The sequence below is a fragment of the Dama dama genome, chromosome 4 (genome assembly GCF_033118175.1).
Source record: "Dama dama isolate Ldn47 chromosome 4, ASM3311817v1, whole genome shotgun sequence".
In the NCBI taxonomy this organism is placed as follows: domain Eukaryota; kingdom Metazoa; phylum Chordata; class Mammalia; order Artiodactyla; family Cervidae; genus Dama; species Dama dama.
The window spans coordinates 23,904,164-23,927,961 of record NC_083684.1 but is presented as its reverse complement, the minus strand read 5'-3'; the positions used below and the strand labels follow the sequence as shown (position 1 = coordinate 23,927,961).

Genomic DNA, 23,798 nt, shown 5'->3' with positions numbered 1-23,798 from the left:
AATGATTTGCCCAGGGTCACTTGCCCATGGCAGAGCCACAGACAAAGCCAAATCGTCTTTGCCACCAAGGCAAACAGAAATCCTCCAAAGTTTAAATGAATTGCCATTTATATGAGCTAATAGATTTAAATGAGGCCTGCGGTGCTGAACTATAAAAAGCCTTGTGTCAGGGGACCCAGAAACTATTTTAGTAGTTGGGCCAAGCAGGTAGCACAAATAGCAGTAACAGGGGATGCAGAAGAACCTGCTCGTGGGTGGGCCCCAGCGGAAGCACCCTGGGGACTGTTCTGCGGAGCCAGGCCTGTGTAGCCGTGTTTGCAAGGCTGCAGCTTGAGGCCAGGAGCCTGCAAATTTTCTCGCAATGAGCAGTCAGCTCAGGCCAGGCTTAGGGAGAGAGGAAGAATGGGGGCCAGGTTTGGGGAGAGGAACCTCACAAGCTCTCACGCTTCCTGGCGATGCATCTTCGTGCTCACGCAGCTTGGCCAGTGCTGTCACAGGAGGCTGAGCAGGAGAAAGGTCTCTGATGCTGGGACGTCTGGCATCCCAGACCTCTGCGATGGGGCCGGGACGGGGGAGTGTTGGGCCTGTCCCGTGCCCTGGAATCTAGACTCCGTCACCAACAAAAGCCCGGGGCCGCAGGAAGCATGTCCCAAGCTGGCCCGCAGCGGCAAAGCGGCCAGCCTGGCGTTGAGCGGGCGCATTTAAAGGATTAGCTCACGCTGTTTGCTTGTGTGTGCCTAATCACGCCGCTTCCAGCTAAATGATTACAATTGATTAAAAGCAGAGCTAGGTATTCTAACTAGCAACCTGGAGCCCGTCTGATGGGGCCAGCTGGGCCCTACCAGGTGGAATCCTGGTACCCAGCCAGAGGGAGGTGTCTGTGAGCCAGGGGCGTGGTCTGAGCCCCAGGGGGACCCCTCCTTGTGAACACTGACTTTGACATTTTCCCTCATTCCATTTCACAGACATTTACTGAGTACCGTTACAGTCATCATTATGGGGGCCTGGGCTGTGGCTGTGAATGGGTACATAGGTCCCTATGCTCATGAAGCTGACGTTCTGCAAGAGGTACCAATGATAAGTCAGTAAATATGTGAACGAGGTTGTTCCAGATTGCAGAATTTTGAAGACAGTAAAACACTGCTTTGGGACAGAAAGTGAAATGTGTGTGTGTGTGTGTGTGTGTGTGTGTGTGTGTGTTGGGGCAAGGAGGAGGTACTAACAGGGCTGGAAAATCAGACCAGGGGGTCAAGGAAGGCTGACATATCAACTGAGTCCTGGAGGTTGAGAAGGAACCAGTCGGGGGAAGAGTTGGAGGAATATTTGGGAAAGGGAACAGCCAGTGCAAAGGCTCAGAGGCATGGACAGATTTGGGGAGTCCGAGGAACAGAGAAAAGGGCAGTCAGGCTGGAGAGGAGTCAGGCACCCTCTTGCTTCACTCTTCTGGCCGTGCTTTTCTCAGCTTCTGTGATCCACATGCACCTGCCAAGTCTTCTGCTTGAATGTTCTTCCCTTCTCCTCAGTCTTCAGGCCCCAGCCCAAGTGGTCCCTTCTCTGAGAAGCCGTCCCTGATTCTCCCTCCTTGGACTTCTCCAACCCTGCATTTAACTCCCTGATCCCTTTGCATATACAGATTGCAACAACCACGTCTACACCTGACTTCCCACTCTAATGTGAGTTTTGGGAGGGTGAAGCCTCTTTCTGCCTGCCATCCATCCATCCATCCATCCACCCACCATATGTTTCACCATATTTGTTTTTAGCTTCTGGAAAGTAGGAAACAAAGAAAAGAGAACACACACAAGGAAAGGAGTCAAAGAAGAAGAACTGCAACTAAAGACTCTAGGAGCCCATTTTTAAAATTCCTGGTCCTTATAAGATGGGTAACCAAGGAGCCAGTTTCCTTGCCTCTTTGCGCTGCTGCTATCAGATCCAGCCAGATAATTATAACTAATAATAATTAAAAACTGAAAGTGCTTTAGGCATGTACTTAGCATTTGACTCTTTGGCTGAGCTTTCCGTGAGCAGCAGCATCTTCCTCCTTCCTGTTTTAAAAGACGGCCCATCTGTGCCACCCACCACTACACAGAGGGCAGGGCCTGGCTGGGCTTGGCCAGGGGTGTGAGAGGGAGGTGCCCGTGACACCCAGCCGTGGTCCCAGGCAGTGAGCACCTGTTGCAGGCATCGGAGTCCTTCCCAGGTTGCCCCTCCTCCGTTGCTTCTGATTGCAGATCCTTGCCCCTTGCTGGCCTCAGCTGTACAGTGGGTTGGACCATGGCCTTGTCCGTACAATGGGGTGGGATCCACTGCCTCGGGTTTTGTGAGGATGGACGGTTTCCCCGCAGAAAAGCACTTGCCGAGCCCTTAGAATATAAATCTTCCTGTCGGTAATTACAGCACATTTAGGGTATGATCCCTGAGTGTCCTGCCTTCCCTGCTAGGGCAGGAAACCAGAGACCAGCACAGCCTGATTTCTATTCATCTTGGCGACGTGGTGTGGTGGTAACCACACAGCCTGACTGCAAATCCCAGCCCTGTGACCCTGAGCAAGTCACTGACCCTCCTTGGGCCTCAGCGAATGGGGCGGGTAATGACAGTGCCTGAAAGCCCTTCAGCCCCAGGTCTGGTCAGAGTCCAGGTTTGCTGAGCATCAGCCACTGCTGTTGTCACTGTTGTGGCCTGTGGACTTCGGGTCACTCCTTCATGGCTCATTCCTTCAGCCCATCATGCGTGGATGTGCGCGGTGCAGCCCACGAGGTTTGCTGAGCACCTACTACGTGCCAGGTGTGTACAGGTTCTAGGGATCCACAAAGGCCTACGTCTCTCAAGTGCTGCCCAGAGAGAAATAGGGAACTGAAGAGGACAGACAGAGTCCTGATTCCACATTTGCGGGGCAATCTTAGCGGGACTGCGGTGCCCTGCAGAACCCACAGCGGGGCCCCACGTGACATCGCAGGAGGCCCGGGCGTGGCCCCTTCCTCTCCGCGTCTGCAGGCCTGTCTGTCTGTGTCTCTTGGTTTATTTAGTCCTGGGCGGGGCAAGGCCTTGCCTGCTCATCATGGTCCTCTGTCACGCTGCCACCACTTGCGGTGACTGAGCCTCCTGAGGGGCCGTGTGTGCAGGTCTAGGATCTGCGTCTGGAGAAGACTGAGGGGTGGGCAGTGACTCATCCTTGTCCTTCTGACGCCCGGACTCGGGCCTGAGCCCCTCACCCCACCACAGTCAAAACGAGGCAGATTTCCTGAGTGTTGCCAGGGGGCCTGACTCCACCTCTTCACACGTACAGTCTTTTGAGGCCTCTCGAGTATGGCATCTTATGACCTTTGTGGCACCAAGGGGTAAACTGAGGCTCCCTTGGGTCACATGGCTGCTAGAGTTGCAGGGCTGTGAACACAGGCAGCCTGGCCCTAGTGTCTGTGTTCTGGGCCCCAGGGTTGGGGCAGAGCAGGCCCCTGGGTGCTGGGTGCTGGGCGCTGGGTGCAGGCCTCACCTCCCAGGAGGACCAGAGTTCCAGAAGGTGACTCGGAGGTCACCAGGAGGTGACTGGAGCCCGTGGATGCCTTGCTCTGGGGGGGGCTGCGGTTGCCGTGGTCACTGCAGAGAGGAGCAAGGGAGCGGCAGGCCCGGGAGGAGTTGGGCTTGGCTGTGCCCAGATGCCCTCGTGGTCCCGGGGCCCTGCCTGCTTGAGCGATGCAGTGTGTGGAGGCCCAGGTGGGGACTGGGCTCGGGGGGTGGGGGGGGAGGCGGCGGCCCGGAGGCCTGGCTCCAGGCAGAGATGGCACTTGGAATCGGCCTCGGGCTGCCCGTCTGCCCGTCGGAGCCTGTCATTCATGCCCTAGGGCGGGGGGCCAACCAGCTTTAGAGGGGCACCATGCCATGGCGACAGATGGGCGTGGGGGAGCTGCCAGGAGCGGAGGCCGGCGGCCATTGTGTGTGTTGTAAGCCCAGCCCCTCGCCAGCACTCTCCCAGCCGGGACCAAATGCCTTCAGTTTCTTAGAAACAATAATGCGAAGAACAGTGGGTGCCGTGTTGGTCCAAAGCCCCCAGAGGTTGGTATCATGCAGAGCCCTGCCCCCTCATTGACTTAGAGGCAGCTCGACGTCTTCTGAGACACAGCGCCTGGGGCCCCGGGGGCATGAATCTCAGTTGCTTCTTCAAGGCCCCTGTGATCTTGGCATGTGACCTCCCCTCTGAGACTCACCAGACAGCGGGCCCATGCTGCCTCTCCTGGACCATAATGTCACTGCCCTGCTTCCCCGATGGGAGGCTTCATACTGTGTCACAGAGCTAGTAGGTGGCAGAGCAGAGTCTCAGGGGCGGGGAGGAGTGGAGAAAAATAGAAACAGCAACAACCCCAGGCCCTGCGGGGAGCCCTTTGCATTGATCATCCTGTTTTATCCTCAGGATGATCCTTTGGGGCCAATGCTGCTATCCCCATTTTGCAGAGGGGAAGACTGAGACACAGTTGGCACTAGTGAGATTTGAACCCAGTCAGTCTGGCTGTGGTGCCCGAGTGTTGAACTGCTGCCCTGATAACTGTGGGCAGGCTCTCTGCCATTGCAAAGCCCCACATGTGTTAAAAATCAGGCCTGCTTTGTCTCAATACCTCGGTTTGTCCGCTCAACCTGTTGGGAGTGGGCTGGCTGCCCCCTGCCAGGATGCCAGGATCTGGGTGGCTCGAGGTGGCGGGTGGGGGGCGTTGCTCAGCCCCCTCCGGTGGAAAGATGAGAACTGGGTGCTCTCGGCAGAAGCCTAGATTGCACTCTTTGGTCGAGCAGGAACAATTACTAATGACATTTAGAAAGAAATTAATGATGAGAAATGCAAGTTGGCATTTCAGGAGCGCCAGTCAGCAGCCGCGCGTCAGCGCTCACAGGAGAGGCGAGGGGCGGGGGCTGGGCATGGGGGGAGAGGGAGGAGACAGCAGAAATTAATTTTGCTGTGTCAATAATGAATGTGGCCCCACTAGCTCTGCTTCTGGAGTTTAGGCAAAATCAAGCACGGACCGACTGGGGCTCGTCCAGGGGTGCAGGGGGAGTCTCTTGTGTGCTGTGATGTGTCTGGGCCGGAGCTGGTGCAGGTCCAGTTCCATGTTTTGGCTCAGCGGCCTCAGGGGCCAGAGTGGCGTGGGCAGGGGACAGTGAGCTGGGAGGAGGCAGTCTTAGGACCAAGCCATTTGTGCTCAGCCAGCTGCATCACTTAGCAAGCTGCTTTGCCTTTTGGTTTTGTTCATTTTTTGTTCTGTTTTTTTGTCGTGATGTGTGGCTTGCAGGATCTTAATTTCCCAACCAGAGATTGAACCCAGGCCCTTGGCAGTGAAAGTGTGGAGTTCTAACCACTGGACCATCAGGGAAATCCCTACTTTGCCTTTCTGAGCCCCGGTAAAATGGGGACAATTGAGACATGTGAAGATAATGTATGAAGACCAGGCAGCCCAGATTTGGCACATAGCAGGCACTCAATATATGGTAATTGTTACCATATTCCACTGACATATTTTAAGATGCACAGCTTTTCTCATTATAACATCTCTTACATTGAAATACCTCACTTGGGTGTTATAGTGTAATTGGTCTTTTTTGTTTGTTTGTTTGTTGTGATATATCAAATATGGGAGCATCTTATACTCTCTGGGATTTTAGAATAGATAAAATATGCGGTAGGAAGCATGGCAGAGGGTGAGGAGGAACCAAGATGCTGAAGTTATCTGGGAGAGGGGCTGGGGTTCCCAAAGGGAGCATACCAGCCCCTTTGTTCTCACTAGAATGAGGGAGAACCGTCCCATCCAGCCTCCCCTCACATGGAAGGAAATGTCATTATCATGGTAATGTTGAACATTTTTACGGATTGGAGGGTGAAAACTCACAGCCCATGGCCCTGGGGATTTTGGAGACTTTAAAGGGCACAAAAAAACACAGAAATTGTATAGACCTAACAGAAGCAGAAGATATTAAGACATGGTGGCAAGAATACACAGAACTATACAAAAAAGATCTTCATGACCCAGATAACCAGACAGTGTGATCACTCACCTAAAGCCAGATATCCTGGAATGCGAAGTCAAGTGGGTCTTAGGAAGCATCACCACAAAGAAAACTAGTGGAGGTGATGCAATAACAGTTGAGCTATTTCAAGTCCTAAAAGATGATGCTGTTCAAGTGCTCCACTCAATATGCCAGCAAATTTGGAAAGCTCAGCAGTGGCCATAGGACTGGAAAAGGTCAGTTTTCATTCCAATCCCAAAGAAAGGCAATGCCAAAGAATGTTCAAACTCCCACACAATTGCACTCATCTCACATGCTAGCAAAGTAATGCTCAAAATTCTCCAAGTCAGGCTTCAACAGTACGTGAACTGTGAACTTCTAGATGTGCAAACTGGATTTAGAAAAGGCAGAGGAACCAGAGATCAAATTGCCAACATCTGTTGGATCATAGAAAAAGCAAGAGAGTTCCAGAAAAAGATCTACTTCTGATTTATTGACTACACCAAAGCCTTTGACTGTGTGGATCACAACAAACTGTGGAAAATTCTTCAAGAGATGGGAATACTAGACCACGTTACCTGCCTCCTGAGAAATCTGTATGCAGGTCAAGAAGCAACAGTTAGAACTGAACATGGAACGACAGACTGGTTCCAAATCGGGAAGGGAGTATGTCAAGGCTGTATATTGTCACCCTGCCTATTTGACTTATATGCAGAGTACATCACACAAAATGCCAGGCTGGATGAAGCACAAGCTGGAATCAAGATTTCCGGAGAAATATTAACACACTCAGATATGCAGATGACACCACCCTTATGGCAGAAAGCGAAGAAGAACTAAAGAGCCTCTTGATGAAAGTGAAAGAGGAGAGTGAAAAGTTGGCTTAAAGCTCAACATTCAGAAAATGACGATCATGGCATCTGGTCCCATCACTTCATGGCAAATAGATGGGGAAACAATGGAAACATTATTTTTTGGGCTCTAAAATCACTGCAGATGGTGACTGCAGCTGTGAAATTAAGACACTTGCTCCTTGGAAGAAAAGCTATGACCAGCCTAGACAGCATATTAAAAAGCAGAGACATTACTTTGCCAACAAAGGTCCATCTAGTCAAAGCTACAGTTTTTCCCGTAGTCATGTATGGATGTGAGAGTTGGAATATTCATTGGAAGGACTGATGCTGAAGCTGAAACTCCAATCCTTTGGCCACCTGATGCGAAGAACTGATTCACTGGAAAAGACCCTGATGCTGGGAAAGACTGAAGGCAGGAGGAGAAAGGGAAGACAAAGGATGAGATGATTGGATGACATCACTGACTCAATGGACATGAGTTTGAGTAAGCTCCAGGAGCTGGTGATGGACAGGGAAGCCTGATGTGCTGCAGTCCATGGGGTCACAAAGAGTCCATGGGGACACGACTGAGTGACTGAACTGAACTGAACTGATAGGGTTATTTATGTTTCAAAATGCAGATTTCTTATAATTGTAGTGGCTAACATTAATATAGTCCTTATTACATGCCAGGCAGTGTTCTTAGCACTTCCATACATTGAGACATTCAATCCTCACAATGCCTCTATTATTAAGATAACTGAGATGAGGCACCGAGAAGTTAACTAACTCTGAGGCCACAGAGCTCGTCAGTGCTGGACCGAGGCCACCGGCCCCAGATTCTGTCTCTTTACCGCCACACTAAATGGCTAGATTTCTTGATTTTTCTCCAAATGAGAACTGACAGCCCCTGGACCACAGTCCTGCATGGCGGCAATCAGCTGCCCTCTTTAGACATGGGAATGTGAGCTCTGGTTCAATACCGCTCCCCACGTGGTCAGCCTCACCTGGTTCATTACCCACTGGGGCTCTGAGTCTGGGGCCCCGGTATAGCACTTCACAGTTTGCAAATATCTCATGGGTGCCTCAGCAGCCGGGAACCACTAGACACATACTTTACACTCACCATTTTGCAGACCCGAAAACTGAGGCTGGGAAAGGGCAATAAAGCTGGGAGAAGTGGGGCCTGGGGTGGGAGAGGGGATGTCTTCCATCCATCTGCCTTTGGGTGTTTGAACAGGGAGGCAAGTGGGGCTCCCTGCTCTGCAGCTCAGTGACTGGCCCCCTACTAAAACCAGACGTGGACGCACAGGACAGTAGCTGCACCCCTGTGGCTCAGCTCAGTTTCCCCATCCTTTCTGAAGCTGCCAGCTCAAAAGCACGGGCTCATCCATGCTTTGATGTTGACAGCGATGGCAAACCCTTGTGATTAGTAGTAACTGTGATAATAGTAAACATCTGTGTACCATTTCACATATTTTCAGCACTTTTCTATATATTACCTAATTTGAAACTCATAACAAGGCTATCATGTAGATGCTATTTGTCCCACTTTTCAGATGAGTAAATAGGTACTTAAGTGACTTGCCTTGGGTCACATCCTTATATTAGGCGGCTAAAGCAGAGTTTGACCTCCAAAGCCCACTGTATTTCCACCAATCCTTCCACCTCCTCCCCACTTATTTATTTCTGCACTCCTCTTTCTCCTCCCACTCGCTCATCTGCCACCCATCCACTCATCTGCACATTTGTCCATCTGTCCATTCATCATCCATATATCCATTCATTTATCGTTCACCCACTCATGCACCATCCATTTTGCCTTCCATCTAGCTACACATCCAGCCAGCCAGCCATCAGTACTGAGTGCTAAGTGCTAGGAACTACACAGTTTTCATGACACCTTTCTCATATGCTCTCAATTCCATGCTTGACTGCTCTCCATCCCTCCTCTCACCCTAGAGCTGGGCGTGTTCCCACACACATGCACACACGCACACCCCTCTGATGAGTTGAGAGGAACAGGACAGGTTGGGGATCTAGATGGTCCTTGGTTTGCCTCATGGAAACCAGCAAGTTCTGGTGGTGGGAGGGAAGGCAAAAGGCTGACCTACAAGATCAACAGCAGACCCATTTTGTGTGTAGGCAGTGACAATATGCCCACAGTTCGGTTGGAAGCTGAGTTGTGTACAAGGGCAGACGAGGCCTTGCAAGCTGGGCCACAGTGTTCATCAGCCTCGTCAGCAGGCCCAGATCCCAAGGAGCCCTGCCTTTCTAGGTCAGTAAAGGTCACCCTTAGCCCTTTGCTATGTGCCAGGCTGGACATCCTCTCCAAATGGACAAGGATATACCCCCAAGTGTTTTCATAAGAACCTTCGAGATCATTAAATATAATCTGTCTCAGCTGCAGTTTTGATCGCTGGTGCATGCACACAATTCATCACAGCAAATTAGGTCCATCTTCAGAACTTCTGGCCCTGCAGCCTGGGGGTCTGTTGGCGAGGGGCTGGGCCGTGTGGCTCTGGAAACCATTTTCAGGGGATGATAAGTCATGCTTTCTGAGGAGGACCACTCTCAGAATAATCTGCCAGGATAGCTCTCCCTCTGCAGGGTTTAATCTTCTAGAAATTTTGAGGATGCAGGAAAGTTTCCTGTTAGCCAAAATTTGGAAGAAAGAAGAAATGGATATGATCAAAGTTTTAAAATACCATTTATAAGACCTGAAAACACTGGGTTAGTTAAGGGACCTGAACATATATGTTCTGTATAATTAGTGACCGTGTGACCTAGATTTTCCAGAACAGTCCTGATTTCAAGTATTTTGTCCCAACTGTTGGCTATTTGTCCTGGTTTGGGGGCTTGTGAAATATGACGACTATCTATAAAGCTGAGTTTGCTCATCAAATTTTAAAGCTGTAAAGGTCTGGGAAGATTCCAGAACAAAATTACAAGGAAAAGTTCTCTCCCACTCTTTTTCCCCTGACATGGCAAAGCATGCCATAGGTGTACCTCATGCTCAGCTCCCCGTCTCCCTCACTGAAGGAGCAGAGGAACACGTCCATCCAGCAGGGTTTGAAAACTGTCAGCGCCCCAGTCCTTTGAAAACTGACAGCGCCCCAGGTTTGAAACTGACAGGTTTGAAAACTGACAGCGCCCCAGTCACCCCTGCGGTGACTGCAGGGGACGCCTGTCTGCAGTGTGGCTCAGGGCGTGAAGGTCTGCAGGTCTCACGAGGTTCTCTGTCCTGCGATCTGGCCCTGGGAGACAAGCCACTGATGGTAGCCATAGGCTCGGGCACTGCAGAGGAACCCCTATGCACCACAGGGATGGAGAAGGTCTTGGTCTTGCAGCCATGCTGGCCAGTGACGTGTCCCCTAGATGCTGCAGCTCCCGCCTGGCCAGCTGAGGCCTCTACAGGCTGCATCCCACTGCCGCGGTCCATGCAAATTCCAGCCTCCAACCCTAGAACCAAATAGGTGAGGGTTACAGCTCAGGATCGGCCCTGGCATCTTGGCTGTAGAATGCAAAATCTCACCCTCCCAATCTGCCTGTTTACAAAGTAAGATCCCACTCATTTTCTAAAAAGATTGTGGTAAAATACACTTGGGGCTTCCCAGGTGGTGCTAGTGGTAAAGACCCTGCCTGCCAATGCAGGGGACGCGGGTTCAGCCCCTGGGTTGGGAAGATTCCCCTGGAGAAGGAAATGGCAACCCACTCCAGTATTCTTGCCTGGAGAATCCCATGGATAGAGGAGCCTGGCGGGCCACAGTTCATGGGGTTGCAAAGAGTCGGACACAACTGAGCGACTAACACACAACATAAAATACACTTACATAAAAGTTATCATTTTAACCACTTTTTTTTCTGGCTGTGCTGGGTGAACGGGGACTGCTCTTTGCTGTGGTCCACGGGCTTCTGATGGCGGTGGTTTCTTTTGTTCTGAAGCACGGGCTCTAAAGCACAGGCTTCACTGATTGGTGCACGGGCTTAGTGGCTCCGTGGCACGTGGATCTTCCCTGACCAGGGATCGAACCTGTGTCCCCTCCTTCGGCAGGCGGATTCTTTACCACTGGACTACCAGGAAAGTCCTTAACTGTTTCTAAGTAGACAGTGCAGTGGCTCTAAGTGCCTTCACGTGGTTGTGAACTATCACCACCATCCACAGATCTTTCCCATCTCCGCAAACGGAAACCGTGTCCCCGTGAGTGAGTGACTCCCCTCCCTCCTCCCGCAGCCCCTGGACACCACCATCCTCCTTCCTGTCTCTCGGAACCTCACAGAAGTGAGTCATACCGTCTTTGTCCTTCTGTGACCAGCTCATTGCACTTAGCGCAGTGTCTTCAAAGGATCCCCGACTTCTAAGGGAAAAGTACAACATGCCCTGGGCGGGGCTGGGGACACGGGGAAGAGGAGCAGCCTTGCTTCTTCTCCTCTCCCTGACCCTGTCAGTGGAGGCTTCTCCTCACTACCGTCTCTCACTGGCTCTTCTTACTGCATTTTTAGCAAACACAGGCTTGGAGCTGACACCGCCCAGCAGAGAGGGGAGAGACAGGGTCCCTGCCTGCAGCCCACAGCCTAGGGTGGGCCGGGGAAGCAGCCTGGTCATGGCATGTTGAGGAGAGTGCTGGAGGGATACCTGTGCAGGTGCGGAGCTGAACCAAAACAGGGGTCCCTCATCACGTGGGCAGGAAGGGCTTTCCTGGGGCACAGAAATCAGGGGCAGAGGAGCCTAGGGAGGAGGGAGGGAGCCTCGGGGCCATGGAGTGGCTGCCAGGAGGGCTGAGCAGGGAAAGAGCTTGGCCTGCCTGGGGAGCTGGGAGAAGGCAGTTGAGGCTTTAGGGCCAGCAGGCGCCGGACCTTGTAGAACTGTCAGACCTGGGGTCCAGGGCCTGGGTTTCTTTTGGGTGTGGTTGGAACCCACTGGGAGTTAAGCAGAGATCTCACCTCCCTGCTCCCTAGAAGAGAGAATTTGGGACGTGTCTCACGGCTCTCTATTCTCTCAGCATCCCACTGCTGTGAGGAGGGACCACAGTGGGAACCAGGCCGTTGGCAAGTGGGGGCTGGCGGGTGTGTCCCCGCCGGGGTGGGAGTCAGGGCGGGTTAGCTGCACTGTGTTAGTCGCATCAGTCGTGTCCGACTCTGCGACCCCATGGGCTGTAGCCAGCCAGACTCCTCCATCCATGGGATTCTCCAGGCAAGAATACTGGAGTGGGTTGCTATTCCTTTCTCCAGCGGATCTTCCCAGCCCAGGGATTGAAGCTGAGTCTCCTGCATTGCAGGCAGATTCTTTACCATCTGAGCCACCTATGTGAGGAGACAAAAAGCCAAAATAATGATAACTGACCCTGAAACATTTTCAGCATGCTGTCAGTGTAATGTCTGTGTATGTGTGTGTGTGTGTGTGTGTGTGTGTGTGTTCACGCCAGCGCACTGGGATTGGGTGGTGTCCATGAATGTGTGTGTGACTGTGGTGTATCTGTGAGACTGTATGTGTGTGCGTGTGTGTCTGTCCACGAGTGTGTGTGTATGTGTGGGCTTCCCTGATGGCTCAGTGGTAAAGACTCTGCCTGCAGTGTAGGAGATGCAGGAGATGTGGGCTTGATCCCTGGGCTGGGAAGATCTCCTGGAGGAGGAAATGGAAACCCACTCCAGTGTTCTTGCCTGGAGAATCCCATGGACAGAGGAGCCTGGCGGGCTATAGTCCATAGGGTCGCAAAGAGTCTGGACTCTTCAAACAGGACTGAAGCGACTTAGCATGCATGCACGCACGTGTGTATCTGTGTGCATTTCATTTGGGGGTACCTGTGTGTGTGTTTGGAACCCAGTGGGGGATCTTGCAGAGATCTCCCACTTCCCCTGTCCCTGGATATGTGACTGCAGGACGTCCGTGAGAGTGCTTGTTTGGGGGTGGGCAGAGGAGCCCCATCATACCATGCTGAGTTCATAAGTGCCCCCAAGCGCAGTCCCCTCATGATGCACGGCCCTCTCCTTCTCCCCTCTTTAGGCACGGTGGGTGATGGCTGGGATGAGTCTCAAGTTCTTTAGAAGAAAAGGGAGGTATGAGGGGGGGATTATCTTCAAGACTCTTGAATGGGTGGTTATGGCAAATTGGTGCTGTTCTCTCAGAGTGCTTGAGGGAGGGGCTGCCTGGAAAGATGGACATTTTAGCACTTCAGAGTGTGACCCTAGGGAAGGCGGGTTTCCCAGACTTGCTCCCACCTGGCACCCCTGGAAACCCTCAGGCTGCGCCCCTGGAAACCACCCATGCAGCAGCAGTACCCAGGACCCGGGGGACCATGCTGGCCTCAGCAGAGCTTCCTCTTCTGTCCTCCATCCTAATGATGGGCCACATGCCACCTAAAAGCACTGCCTGCTCCCCCCCTCACTGCCCTGGGCATCAGCCACTCAGTGTACCGGGAGACACCTCAGGTGTCTTGAGGGCCTCTCAGAATACCAGCGGCCTCAAGCTGGCAGCCCCAGGGGCCAGATGTGACCTGCAGCCATGTTTTCATTGGCTGATCATGATTTATACATTGAGATGTTTCGCATATATATTTTTTAAAAATCTCCCATTTTTCAGTTTTTCCTACAGAACCAGGCATGCTGGCCACACTGGGCCTGCATTCCCACAGGGCCGCCATTGCCTGGAGCCCACGAGAGCTGCCCCTTTCCTATGAGGCCCGGGTTCTTGGGAGGCCACAGTGCTCACCACGCCTTACTGCTGTGCACCTGGCCGGCCTGCTGGTAGACCTCGCAGCACCCTGAGCCGCAGGCTGCGGTCCCGTCCGGGCGTGGCTGTATATGGTTGGGGAGCCCTACCCACACAGCCGTGTCTCCCCAACATCAGCCTCCGTGTTGCAGTTTATTAAGCTTTACTGTGAGTTTAGCAGTAGCAGTGTTAGTCACTCAGTCGTGTCCGACTCTTTGCGACCGCACAAACTGTAGCCCACCAGGCTCCTCTGTCCATGGGATTCTCCAGGCAAGAATACTGGAGTGGATTGCCATTCCCTTCTCCAGGGGATCTTCCTGACCCAGGGACTGAACCCAGGTCTCCTGCATTATAGGCAGATTCTTTACCATCTGAGCCACCAGCGAAGGTCTAACTGTGAGTTTGGGGCCCACTAATAGGGTGTTCCATGTGTGTGGTGTGAGGTCTTCTTTGACCATCACTAAGACCAGCAGACGTGTTCTCAGGGAGGAGGAGAGCACCCTTCCCTCTCGTGGTCTCGGGAGCCCACTCTTCACACACCATTTTTTTTTTTTTTAAATATTTCCTTTTCTGTATTTGGCTGCATTGGGTCTTCGTTGCTGCACGTGGGCTCCTCATCGTCTCAGGCACTCTCTCTAGTTCTGGTGCACGGGCTCAGTAGTTGCAGGGTGCGGGCTTAGTTGCCCCAAGACATGTGGGATCTTACTTCCCCGACCAGAGATCGAACCCTCAACTCCGGCACGGCAAGGCAGATTCTTAACCCCTGGACCGCCAGGGAAATCCCCCCTTGCCATTTTTAACGGAGCGTCAGCACCGCTGCCTTCGGCGTCTCTCCTCACACTCTGGTGGCCTGTGCGACCTGATTCCTGTCCTGCTCCAGCAGGGCGTAATCCTATCTTTCAGAGACCTGACTCAGACTCTTTGGGGGCAGGGGGCCATGCCTCATTCGTATTTGAGATGAACCCCAGGAGCTCGCTCCAAGTAGGCGCTTGGCTGTGTTTAGCATGGACTTCCTGGTGACCAGTGTCAGGCCAGCGTAGTGTCCCCTCCGGGAGGGGCCCGAGTTCACACACAGGGAAATCGTGGCCACCTGGCACATGATGGCCGAAACCCTTGATTCTCGGCCCTTAGTCCCAGAGTGTGCTGGGTACCCGGCCCCCAAGGGACCCCTCCTCCCTTTTGAGAAACAGCAAGAGTGGCGGCCACATTAACTCCGGACTCGGGGGGTCAGGCTTGTCGCTGAGGAGAGTCGGATCTGTAAGCAGCCCTGGAGAGATTTCACCTTCCTCTGCCCGTGACATGGCCATAAACCCTCGTTTTCCCTTGCACAGCTGCTTGGTAAAAGTCGAGTGGCTTGCCTGCGATTCTGTGCTCACAAACAGACCAGCTGGGCCCATTTGCATGCTGAAGTGCAGCTCCCCGGAGCCTGCGGGCCCTCTGGGCAGGTATTATTAGCTCCCTTGTTTTGTTGGGTGACTCTGAATGGGAGCCTGTTTACGGGCTGAGTTCCTAATAGAAGGCTTCAGTTCCCTCCTAATAATCTATTCTCCGGTGGGTTTTATTTCCAAAGCACAGCCGTATAGAATCTGACCCCTTGGGAGTTCATTGGGCTTTTTTTTCCCTTCTTTTTCACAACAACATTTTCTCCCACATTTTCACTCGAAGGGAGATATTTTTCCCGCTTCTGGGACTGGCTGTTGGTCATGCTTTCTGCTTTGCACTCTTGGGTCCTGGGTACTGGAGAGAGAGATTTAGAGGGGGTACTCACTTGCCCACCTGAGGTCCTTAGAGCAGTGGAGAGGATGAAAGAAAGTAGACAGTCAGCTACTTTGGGGACACGAGCAGCAGCAAAGGTCAGGGGCTCTTCTTCACATGCCCCCCGGTGACTTGAGGTCCCCCAAACTGCTCCTGTTCAGGGTTCTGCCAGAAAGTGGTAGACCCCTCTGCAAAGCTAACCCCACTGTTCCCCGGAAGCTGGAATCTCCCTCCACACCAGGAGATCTGGATGAATTGAGGCAGTCACACAAGAGACAGACTTCCCCAGCTAAGCGGGTGCGACGCTCACTTCCCGCTGTTCCGGAGTGGCAGACGACAGCCCGTCTGGCTGTCTGGGAGGCAGGGCCAGGGAAGCCCCACACACATCCCCACGCGCGGAGGGGCCGCCTGGCCTTGTAGGACATCTCGGGCTTTGTCTTAGACTGGTAGGTCTTCAGCTTCCCTCCAGACCCTCCTGATGTTGAACGGTGTCCCTTCCACACCAGCGAACCTCTCCACGCCCTCTGTGCAGATGGGCAGCCGTCGGCCTGCTGGGTGGGCTGGGAAGGGGGGAAGTGGGGCGCAGATACGTCAGAGCCGGGGCCCCAGGAGAGCGACTGCGTCACCGGGCAGGCATTTAGAGGGAACCTCGGCCATCACTCACTCCTAATTTTCATGACGTGCATTAGCTAAATTGTGTTCTGAGTATTCATTCAGCGTTGTTTATGGCGTGCTCTCGAGTGCGCTTACCGTTTGTCAGAAGTGCAAACTAGCGAACATACGAGCCTTTAAGACAGGCCATCTGTTCGTCTTAGACCCTTGGACGATTGTCAAACGCTTCTAAAAATAAGTGCTCACTAGCAGAGTGGGGCTGCCCAGGTGATGCGCAGTGGAGAGGGAGGCGGGCTGCCTGCGCTGAACCCTCCCCGAAGGGGAAGATATGGTGCAGGTACCGGGGGCGGGGAGGGGTTCGGGAAGGGCCGAGGGAGATGAGAGCATGAAGGTCCTGCTGGAGGACCCTCTGGCTGGAGGTGTGTGCAGCTCCCTGTTCCTTGACTCTCGTGTAACTCCACAGCTCAAATACCTTCGATGGCTCCCCATGGCCCAGATTTAAGGGCAAGCTGCCTCGTCTGGCATCAAGGAACCTCATCAATAAGGCCCCCGCCTTCCTTTCCAGGCTTGTCTCCATGGCACATGCCCTGTGCTTCTGCCAAGCTGAATTATTCATTGTTCCCCCAACATATGCTGCACTTTTCACATTTCGCAGGCAGACGAGGGCTCTGCTGAAGAGTGGGCTCTGCATACAGACTGCACGGGTGCGGCCCCTGCACCATCATTACCAGCTGTGGGACCTCCATGCTGTGCCTCAGTTTTCTCATCTGTGAAATAGGGATAATGAGAGTACTTAGTCCCCGGGGTTGCCGTGAGGCTTACATGAGTTAATATAAATGAAGGGTTAAGAATGACATAGTGAGCTCGAGATCAATGTTAGCTGTGATTGTTGTCAGGACCCTTCACACCATCAGCCTTTGTCTGGGTGGTCCCACCTCCCTGGAAAGTGAGCACATGCCCACACACATGCGCCCCCCCCCCCCCCATATATACACATACACACTAACGTAAATCCTAACCTAAGCAATCCTCAAAAGGGCAGCTAGGAGGCCAGCTTTCTCATTAAGCTCCTCCCAGTCAGAAATCAGCTCTCCATCCTTCAGCCATGAGCTGGTAGAAGGCCAGGATGCGCCTCACTCTCTCTCTCCTGTCTCTGTCCACTGCACACGGCTAGGCTCCGTGTTTGCTAAATGAACCAATACCAGAACCTCCCTTAGCCTGAACAGGGCTGCAGCATTATCCCGAAGGATCTACCTTTTTCCTGGAGACGAATCTTCCCGTGGCTAAGGCAGGTTCTTGGACTTGATCCCCGCTCCTGGAGTTTGCTCTTTGTAAAGCCAGCCTCGTGAGAGCTACTGGGTCCGAAGTCACTGGGGACTGGCCCGGCGGTGGGGAGAAAGGGGTGGACCACAGCCTCTTTCCCAACCAGAGGCAGGTGATGTGGTCAAGGTGAGGCCAGCTGTGTTCTGCAGGAGGGGTTGAGTGTGTGGGGCGGGTGGGATGTTCTCAGGGTGTGGGGCTGTGTCCCTGCACCCTTAAATCTGCCACGGGGATGTGAGGCCAAGGCCTGCGACTGGTCCTTCTTCTGTGCCCTTTGGGAGTGAGGGTCTCTGAATTCGGTCCCCCGCCACACTGTGGAGCTGTGAGCTTCTCAAGGAAGAGGCTGGGGCTCCTCCAGCTCTGTGTCCGGGGCCTCTGTGAACGACTGTTGCAAGGGATGAGTGAATGACCGGAAGAGGACATGCCTCCTCCCTCCCTTACGAAGTCTCCATGAGGTTCCCCACCTCACCAGACATCCCACTCTGTTCCCTGGGGGGAGGGAGAGCAGTGACTTGTGGGTGCAGAAGTTGTAGCCAGGGGGCTGTGGGGAGGGGGCCATGAGGGGAGGGCCTTTATCAGACCCTGCTGCTGCAGGGATAGGCCCGTCCAAGGTGCTGCCTTCTCTGGAGCGGTCCTGAGATCTCGCCAGCCCTCCCGGTACCATGGGGGTACCAGCAGGGAGCAAACAGCCCCTTGCTCCCAGAGCTCATGACACTCCCAGAGTATCATGAGCACCGTTTGTGGGGATGTATGGAGCACTCCCTCTTGGCCAGTCTGCAATAACTACACTCACACTATCTCCTGAGGCCTCAGGGCATCTTAGGGATGTGAGTTCTGTTATTTCTGCTCCCTCCACCCCAAGTCCGCCAGAGATCTCACGGTCACGTGGCTAGCAAGTGGCAGAACCAGGATTCAAACCCAGGAGCCAGCCCATCTCAGCCCATAAGAGCTCACCGCCTGCCTTGCGATCATTCCAAGCAGGGGCTAGCAGGAATGGGGCACGTGCAAAGGACCAGGCGAGGTGTCAGGACTTTAGAGATGCTTTGTCATCAGCGTGGCTGGAGCACAGGAGGGGCAGCCAATAATGACCAGCGGTGCAGAGAAATCCTCTCCAGCCCACGCCTGTGCCTCTCAGGGGGTGCAGAGCAGTCTCTCATTGCCTCGCCGGCAGTGTTTTCCATGCCACCAGGCACCCAGCATGTTTCAGCATCACCAGTCTTTTCTACTTGACTCTGCGGTGGGTGGGCATCAAAGGGACACCAAGCAGGGTCCCAGACCAAGGGACAGAAAACAGAACCACGACCTGGAGAAGAAATCCCGACCAGGGAGGGACACACCGGTGTGTGTGTGCGTGTGTGTATGTCTGTGTTGCACATGGTTCGTACACATGCCTGTTGTGGGGCCTGGAGGTGTGTTGAGCCAGGGATGCCTCCTGGGACAATGAAGCCAGAACAGGACTCCCACCACATGTGCCACCTGGCATGTGCCAGTGTGTGTCTGCGCTTTGGGAAGGATGGTTCAGCCACAGACTCCATGATTCTGATGCTCCCTCACTACCCAGCGCATACCCTGACTTGGGCCCTGGATCCGGGTTATTTTACTGCCGAATTCCTAGCGACAAACAAGGTGGCTCTCGCCTAGCAGGGTATTTAGTAAAAAGGTTTGTTGAATGAATGAATAACTATGTAAATGGAAGTCTGAGGGTGTGACAGAGGGACCCTCCGCGGCCGCAGTCCTCTGGGGATGACTTCCACAGACACAGGGTTCACCAGCACCCCAGCTGGGGCCCGACCTTTCGCCCCTTACTCACTTTTATGCCAGGGAGCTGACGGCTCCGTGCACCAGCCCGAGGCACCCGGCACCGGCCTTTCCAGAAACCTCCGCCACCAGATCGGCACGGGCTCTGCCGAGCGGATAGATCTCCGCCGCGAACCAGGGCCACCCACCCCCTCCCGTTCTCCCGTTTTATTTTTCTCACCTGCTCCTCTGCCCACACCTGCGTCTCCCTGGCAGGCACCGAGGCCCGTGTGGATGCCAGACCCGCCCCCCCCCCGGCCCACCCCCAGGCACCTTCCCCATCCTTGCCGGCTGCCACCCCCGCCCTCGCCCCGGCCTTTATGAGGCCAGGAAAGTGTTCTTCTGCGGGGTCGGTAGCATCTTTAAAAAACGATTTTCTTGCTTCTCGGAAGGGGCTAAATATAGCACAGGCATAAACAGAGAAATAGACATTAAGCCAAAATGCCCTTGTGAGAACCATGCCGGGTGCAAGGAACTCTTTAAGAAGACTTGATGAAGCTCCCCCATCCCTGGAACCGACCGCAGCTCCAAGCCGTGGGGGAAAGCAGCCCGGCTTTTTAGGATTATTGAACTGTGCCGTCGGCGGAGCTGCTCCGCGCACAGGTGCGTTAGTGGTTGGTGAGTCTTGGGGACGGTCCCCGCCGCCCCTCCGCCCTTCCTGAGTAGGAGCTGGTGCTGTCTTGTGCTGGTCTGTGGGCTTCTCGGCACCCCACCCCCATACTTACTGGGCAGCCTTGACCCGGCTCCATCAGAGCTATCATACTGCACCCAAGTCTGGGTGTGTCTTGGCACATCCCCACTTCCGCAGTCAGGATTGTGGGCTGAGCCGAGCTGGAGTCATCCCCTGTCTCCCCCCTGTGCCCCGTCCCAGGGCACAGCCTCCAGCAGACGCTTCACAGCTCAATGCTGAATGAATTCTGGTGCCTCGTCCCCTCCTGGCATCGAGTTTCAACATTTCCATCTGCTGTGACATCCTGGGATTTTTGTTCCTGGAGAACTTCAGGAAAGGAAGTTTCACCCCACTGTCTCAGGACCCTTTTTGAGGAAGTTCTTCCTTGAGTCTAACCGACTGCTCCTTAAGAGAGAAGGCTGCTGTTGTTTTCGCCTGAGAAGTGGCATTTGTTCCTGAACTATCCTTATCAGTGGTCCTAGGTGTAGGTTCCCACCTCCAGGATTTCTGTACCTGGCTGAGCTGCTGTGGACCACGTGGGTCACACCGGCCCTGCTCTTGGCATCTTGGCAAGAGGTCGCTTCATTATCCAGAGAGCCCCGGACACTGCCTTTTCCCATGTTGCTGCTGGGTAGCCCTGAGGATTCTGCGAAGATCAGATATCATCTGGTTTTCTGCTGCTCATATGAAACAGTCCTCATTCAAGGGCATTCAGGGCTCCCAGCAGTCCTCCCTGTGACCTCTGTGTCGGGATCACCCCACTGGTGCCTGCACTGGTCGGGCTTATTCCAGCTTCCACACCTTCATCTATGCTGTATTCCCGCCTCGGACTGTCCTCTCCCCTTTCATACATCCTCCTTGTATACGCATTCATTTATTTATCCTTCCATTGATGCAAAAATATTTAATCAGTGTCTACCTGGTACCAGACCCTCAGAACCAAAATTTGAGAATAAAGTCAGAGCTATACATATTTACCTTCCTAATGCCCCTCCTCCCCGCCAACCCACTGCAAATCAAGAAGGACCTGACCACACCCAGGGAGCCTGGGCAACTGGCTGTTGGCAGGGTGGGAGAATGAGATCACCGCGTCGTTCATTCCTGGAAGCTGCACCTGTGACACCGCTGCTGGATGTGATGGGCCCAGGGGTCCGATCAGCACAGTGAGCAGCCCTGGGCCAAACTCGGTGGGACTGAGAGAGGAGGTGATCCCCACCTCTGTCTGCCACTCAGCAGAGGCAGCCAGCCTGGCACTCAGGAGGCACTTGCACGATGTGGGAGGTGGGCTGGAGGTGCCTTGAGTGGCTGCTAGGAGGGGAAGCAGAGGACTTCAAGAGGAGCACGGTTGGGAGGAGAGAGGAGGTGGGAACTGGGGGAGCAAAGGCCGGGAGCTGGGAGGATGGTTTGATGTACGGTGGGCTCCGCTCCCCGCAGGACCGGCTGGCTGTCCCCGCACAAGTGCAGCGAGGGGTGCCTCGGCTGGAGGGTGGGCGTTCCCATGGAAACCGCCGCATCCCATCTGTGGCCTCAGACAACCTGCCTTGCGCCTCTGGGTCCCTGACACCCCTGCCGAGGTGCCAGGCCAGGATGGCAGAGTTGGTGCTCGTGTCTGGAGAGGAGTTTGGATGACTTACAGACTGGGTGCCCATGGGGAGGTAAGGTGCTATGGGAGCCCTGCCTTCTCGCCCAAGCCCCTGGCTCTCTTGGATTCCAGTTGCTACCCCCTCCTGCTTCCTGGCTGGGTGTATTTTAGCCTGTCTGAGCTTCAGTATCCTTTTAACCATGTTCTACCTTGTAAGCCTGAGGTGGGGACTGAAAGAGGTGTGCCTGCAACCACACAGAGCACCTGTGCTGGTCAGACTCCAGCCATGTGGCCTGTGCCCCGGAGCGCAGGGAAGGAGGACAGCAGGGTTTGGTAGCTCCGAGCTGCTGGAGTCAGCAAGCATCTGCCGTGTGTGGTCGGGGCGCTGCCTCTCCAGGCCAGGGTGCTGCCTCTCCCGGGCCGTGCGCTTGCCGGAGGGGTTGGCGACATCACCAAGGAGACAGCAGCCATGCCCGCCGTGGGCAGGAGCTGCCGCAGGGGCCCTGGGCTGGGGAGCGGGGTTGGCCCCAGGTCTCCCCGCAAAGCTGCGGGCATCCTGCGGTCGCCCTGGCAGCCCAGTCCTGGAGCCCAAAGAGAGAGATACAGAGCCGCGCCTGACCCCTGGTGGTCATCGGCAGAACTGCAGGAGCGGCTCACAACCCTGGAGGAATCGCTGCGCTGGAGGGGAGACCAGGTCTGCCGAAGCAGTCCATCCTTGGGGAGTTGCATCTGTACCGGGGGTCCTGTGCTGTTCCCCCACCGCGGGGCTGCTCTGGCCTGGGTGGATTCCGCTTCCTTTCTCCAGGTGTCGTGAGATCGAATACCACCGGAAGCTTTGATGAGATTGGTCTGGATTTGGAATACAGACCATTGAAAAAGAAATAAAAAGATAGGCTCTTAGAGGCCAAACGCCAACCCCAGCCCCAGGCCACTGGCTCCTGGGAAAACAGACCTATACTGCCTTTCTGCTCTGGCTGGCATGAGGGAAGAGCTGACTTGGGCTATGGAGAGACGGGAGCGTTTAGCCAGAGGGTTCCACCCAGGCCCTCTATTCCCAGGCGGATTAGGACTAACTGTACACAAGGTCCTTCTGGCCAGAGCACCATCACGTGACGGCACAGGCAGGCTCCCTCTCCCGGCCCCTCCGGGGGGTTGACCTGCCCCCTGCCTCCACCTTAGGCACTGCTGCCGCCCACTGTCTGCGCCTCTAGGACGTTTCTTGGCTGGAGAGCTGCCTGGCACAGGTGCCGTATCCCTCCACCAGGCTCCGAGCATTTCCCCGGAAGGACCATGGAGGGAATCTGGGGGAAGCCTGCAGGCGATCAGATATAATTTCCTCCTGATCATTAGAGCAAAAGGGAGACGGAGAGGTGAACAGCGATGTTTTCAATTCCCGCTGCCTCCCCAGCCTTTCTCCTCTCCCTCCGGATAGCCAGTCCCCGTGGTAAGACCTGAATGGTCTAAAAACAAAAATTCACAGGGAGCCCTGGTTGGCAGCAACAGGAACCCATCCCCAAGCCCCGAATCAACGTGGCGTCTTGGCAGCTGCGTCGCCAGAGCACTTTTTCGTTCTTGCATTTTGTTTTGTCATAATCGAGATGCTTTTCTGTGGCTCTCGGCTTAAATGCACGGAGTGGGAGGGGTCGGGCATGCTCTCCATTCTTCTGCCTTCATGCGTGTCTCCTTTCTTCGCCTTTGCAGAACCACACGATGAGCCAGCATGCACAGTGAGGGACCGCTCGACAGGACTCCTCTCCGCAGAAGGCTTGCCGGAGACGCCGTGGGGAGGGCCATTTGAACATTACATCCAATCAAAGTGTCATTTGCAACCCAGATGTAAAACTCTAATGATTTGGCCATGAGGCGCTGCTATTATAAGCAGCTGGAAATGAATATTAATGGCAGAGATTAAAAGTATTCCATGCTCAGTATTTTTTATTGTCCTGCTACAGCTAGTGTGCTTTTAGAGTTTCCGCCGCAGACTACATTTCTAGAGTTAGAGAAACCCGCTTTTGGAAGCGATTGTCCTTTGTTCCTTCATGTATTATATTGATAGTTTTTTTTTTAAAAAGGATTAGTGTGATTTTTTTTTTCCTTCGCTTCTTATTTTTCTTTCTTGTTTTTCTTTCCCCCCCCTTCGGTTAACTACTTTTTAATTGCAATTCTAGGTAATTGTGCATTGTGATGTGATTGCTTGGCTATTGTCTGAATATTTCCTTTTAATTTTTTAATTAAAGACTAATGCTTTGATTGGATTTGCCAGTTCACCGGACAGTGATTAAAACTATGTAATGAATATAATCGGTTTCAGTGCAACTGGATGGTCTGCTTTTAAATGTGACTTAATCTGACTGCAGTAACTAGTACAGTTCAATAAAGGGAATCCATGCGATTAGCATCCGCCTGCCTGGTTCTCTCCTCCCCAGCCCAGGGCTGTGTGGGGGCTGTCGTCACCTATGGGGTGTGTCCCTGGGTGAGTTCCCGTGGGTCACACATGCTCGTGGGGTGAGCTTGGACTCAGCCACTAAGTCATGT

General features: G+C 53.9%; 1 protein-coding gene across 3 annotated transcripts in view; it reads left to right on the top strand.

Moving 5' to 3' along the window:
- ZNF423 (zinc finger protein 423) overlaps nucleotides 1-23,191 on the top strand; it is a 345,950-nt gene extending 322,759 nt beyond the window's left edge. For all 3 annotated transcript variants that reach the window (XM_061138456.1, XM_061138457.1, XM_061138458.1), the window contains one exon: nucleotides 22,965-23,191. In XM_061138456.1, coding sequence (XP_060994439.1) covers nucleotides 22,965-22,994 — 30 coding nt within the window. In that variant the 3' untranslated portion in view covers nucleotides 22,995-23,191. The remainder of the gene's footprint in view (nucleotides 1-22,964) is intronic.
- Nucleotides 23,192-23,798: the final 607 nt, after the last annotated feature.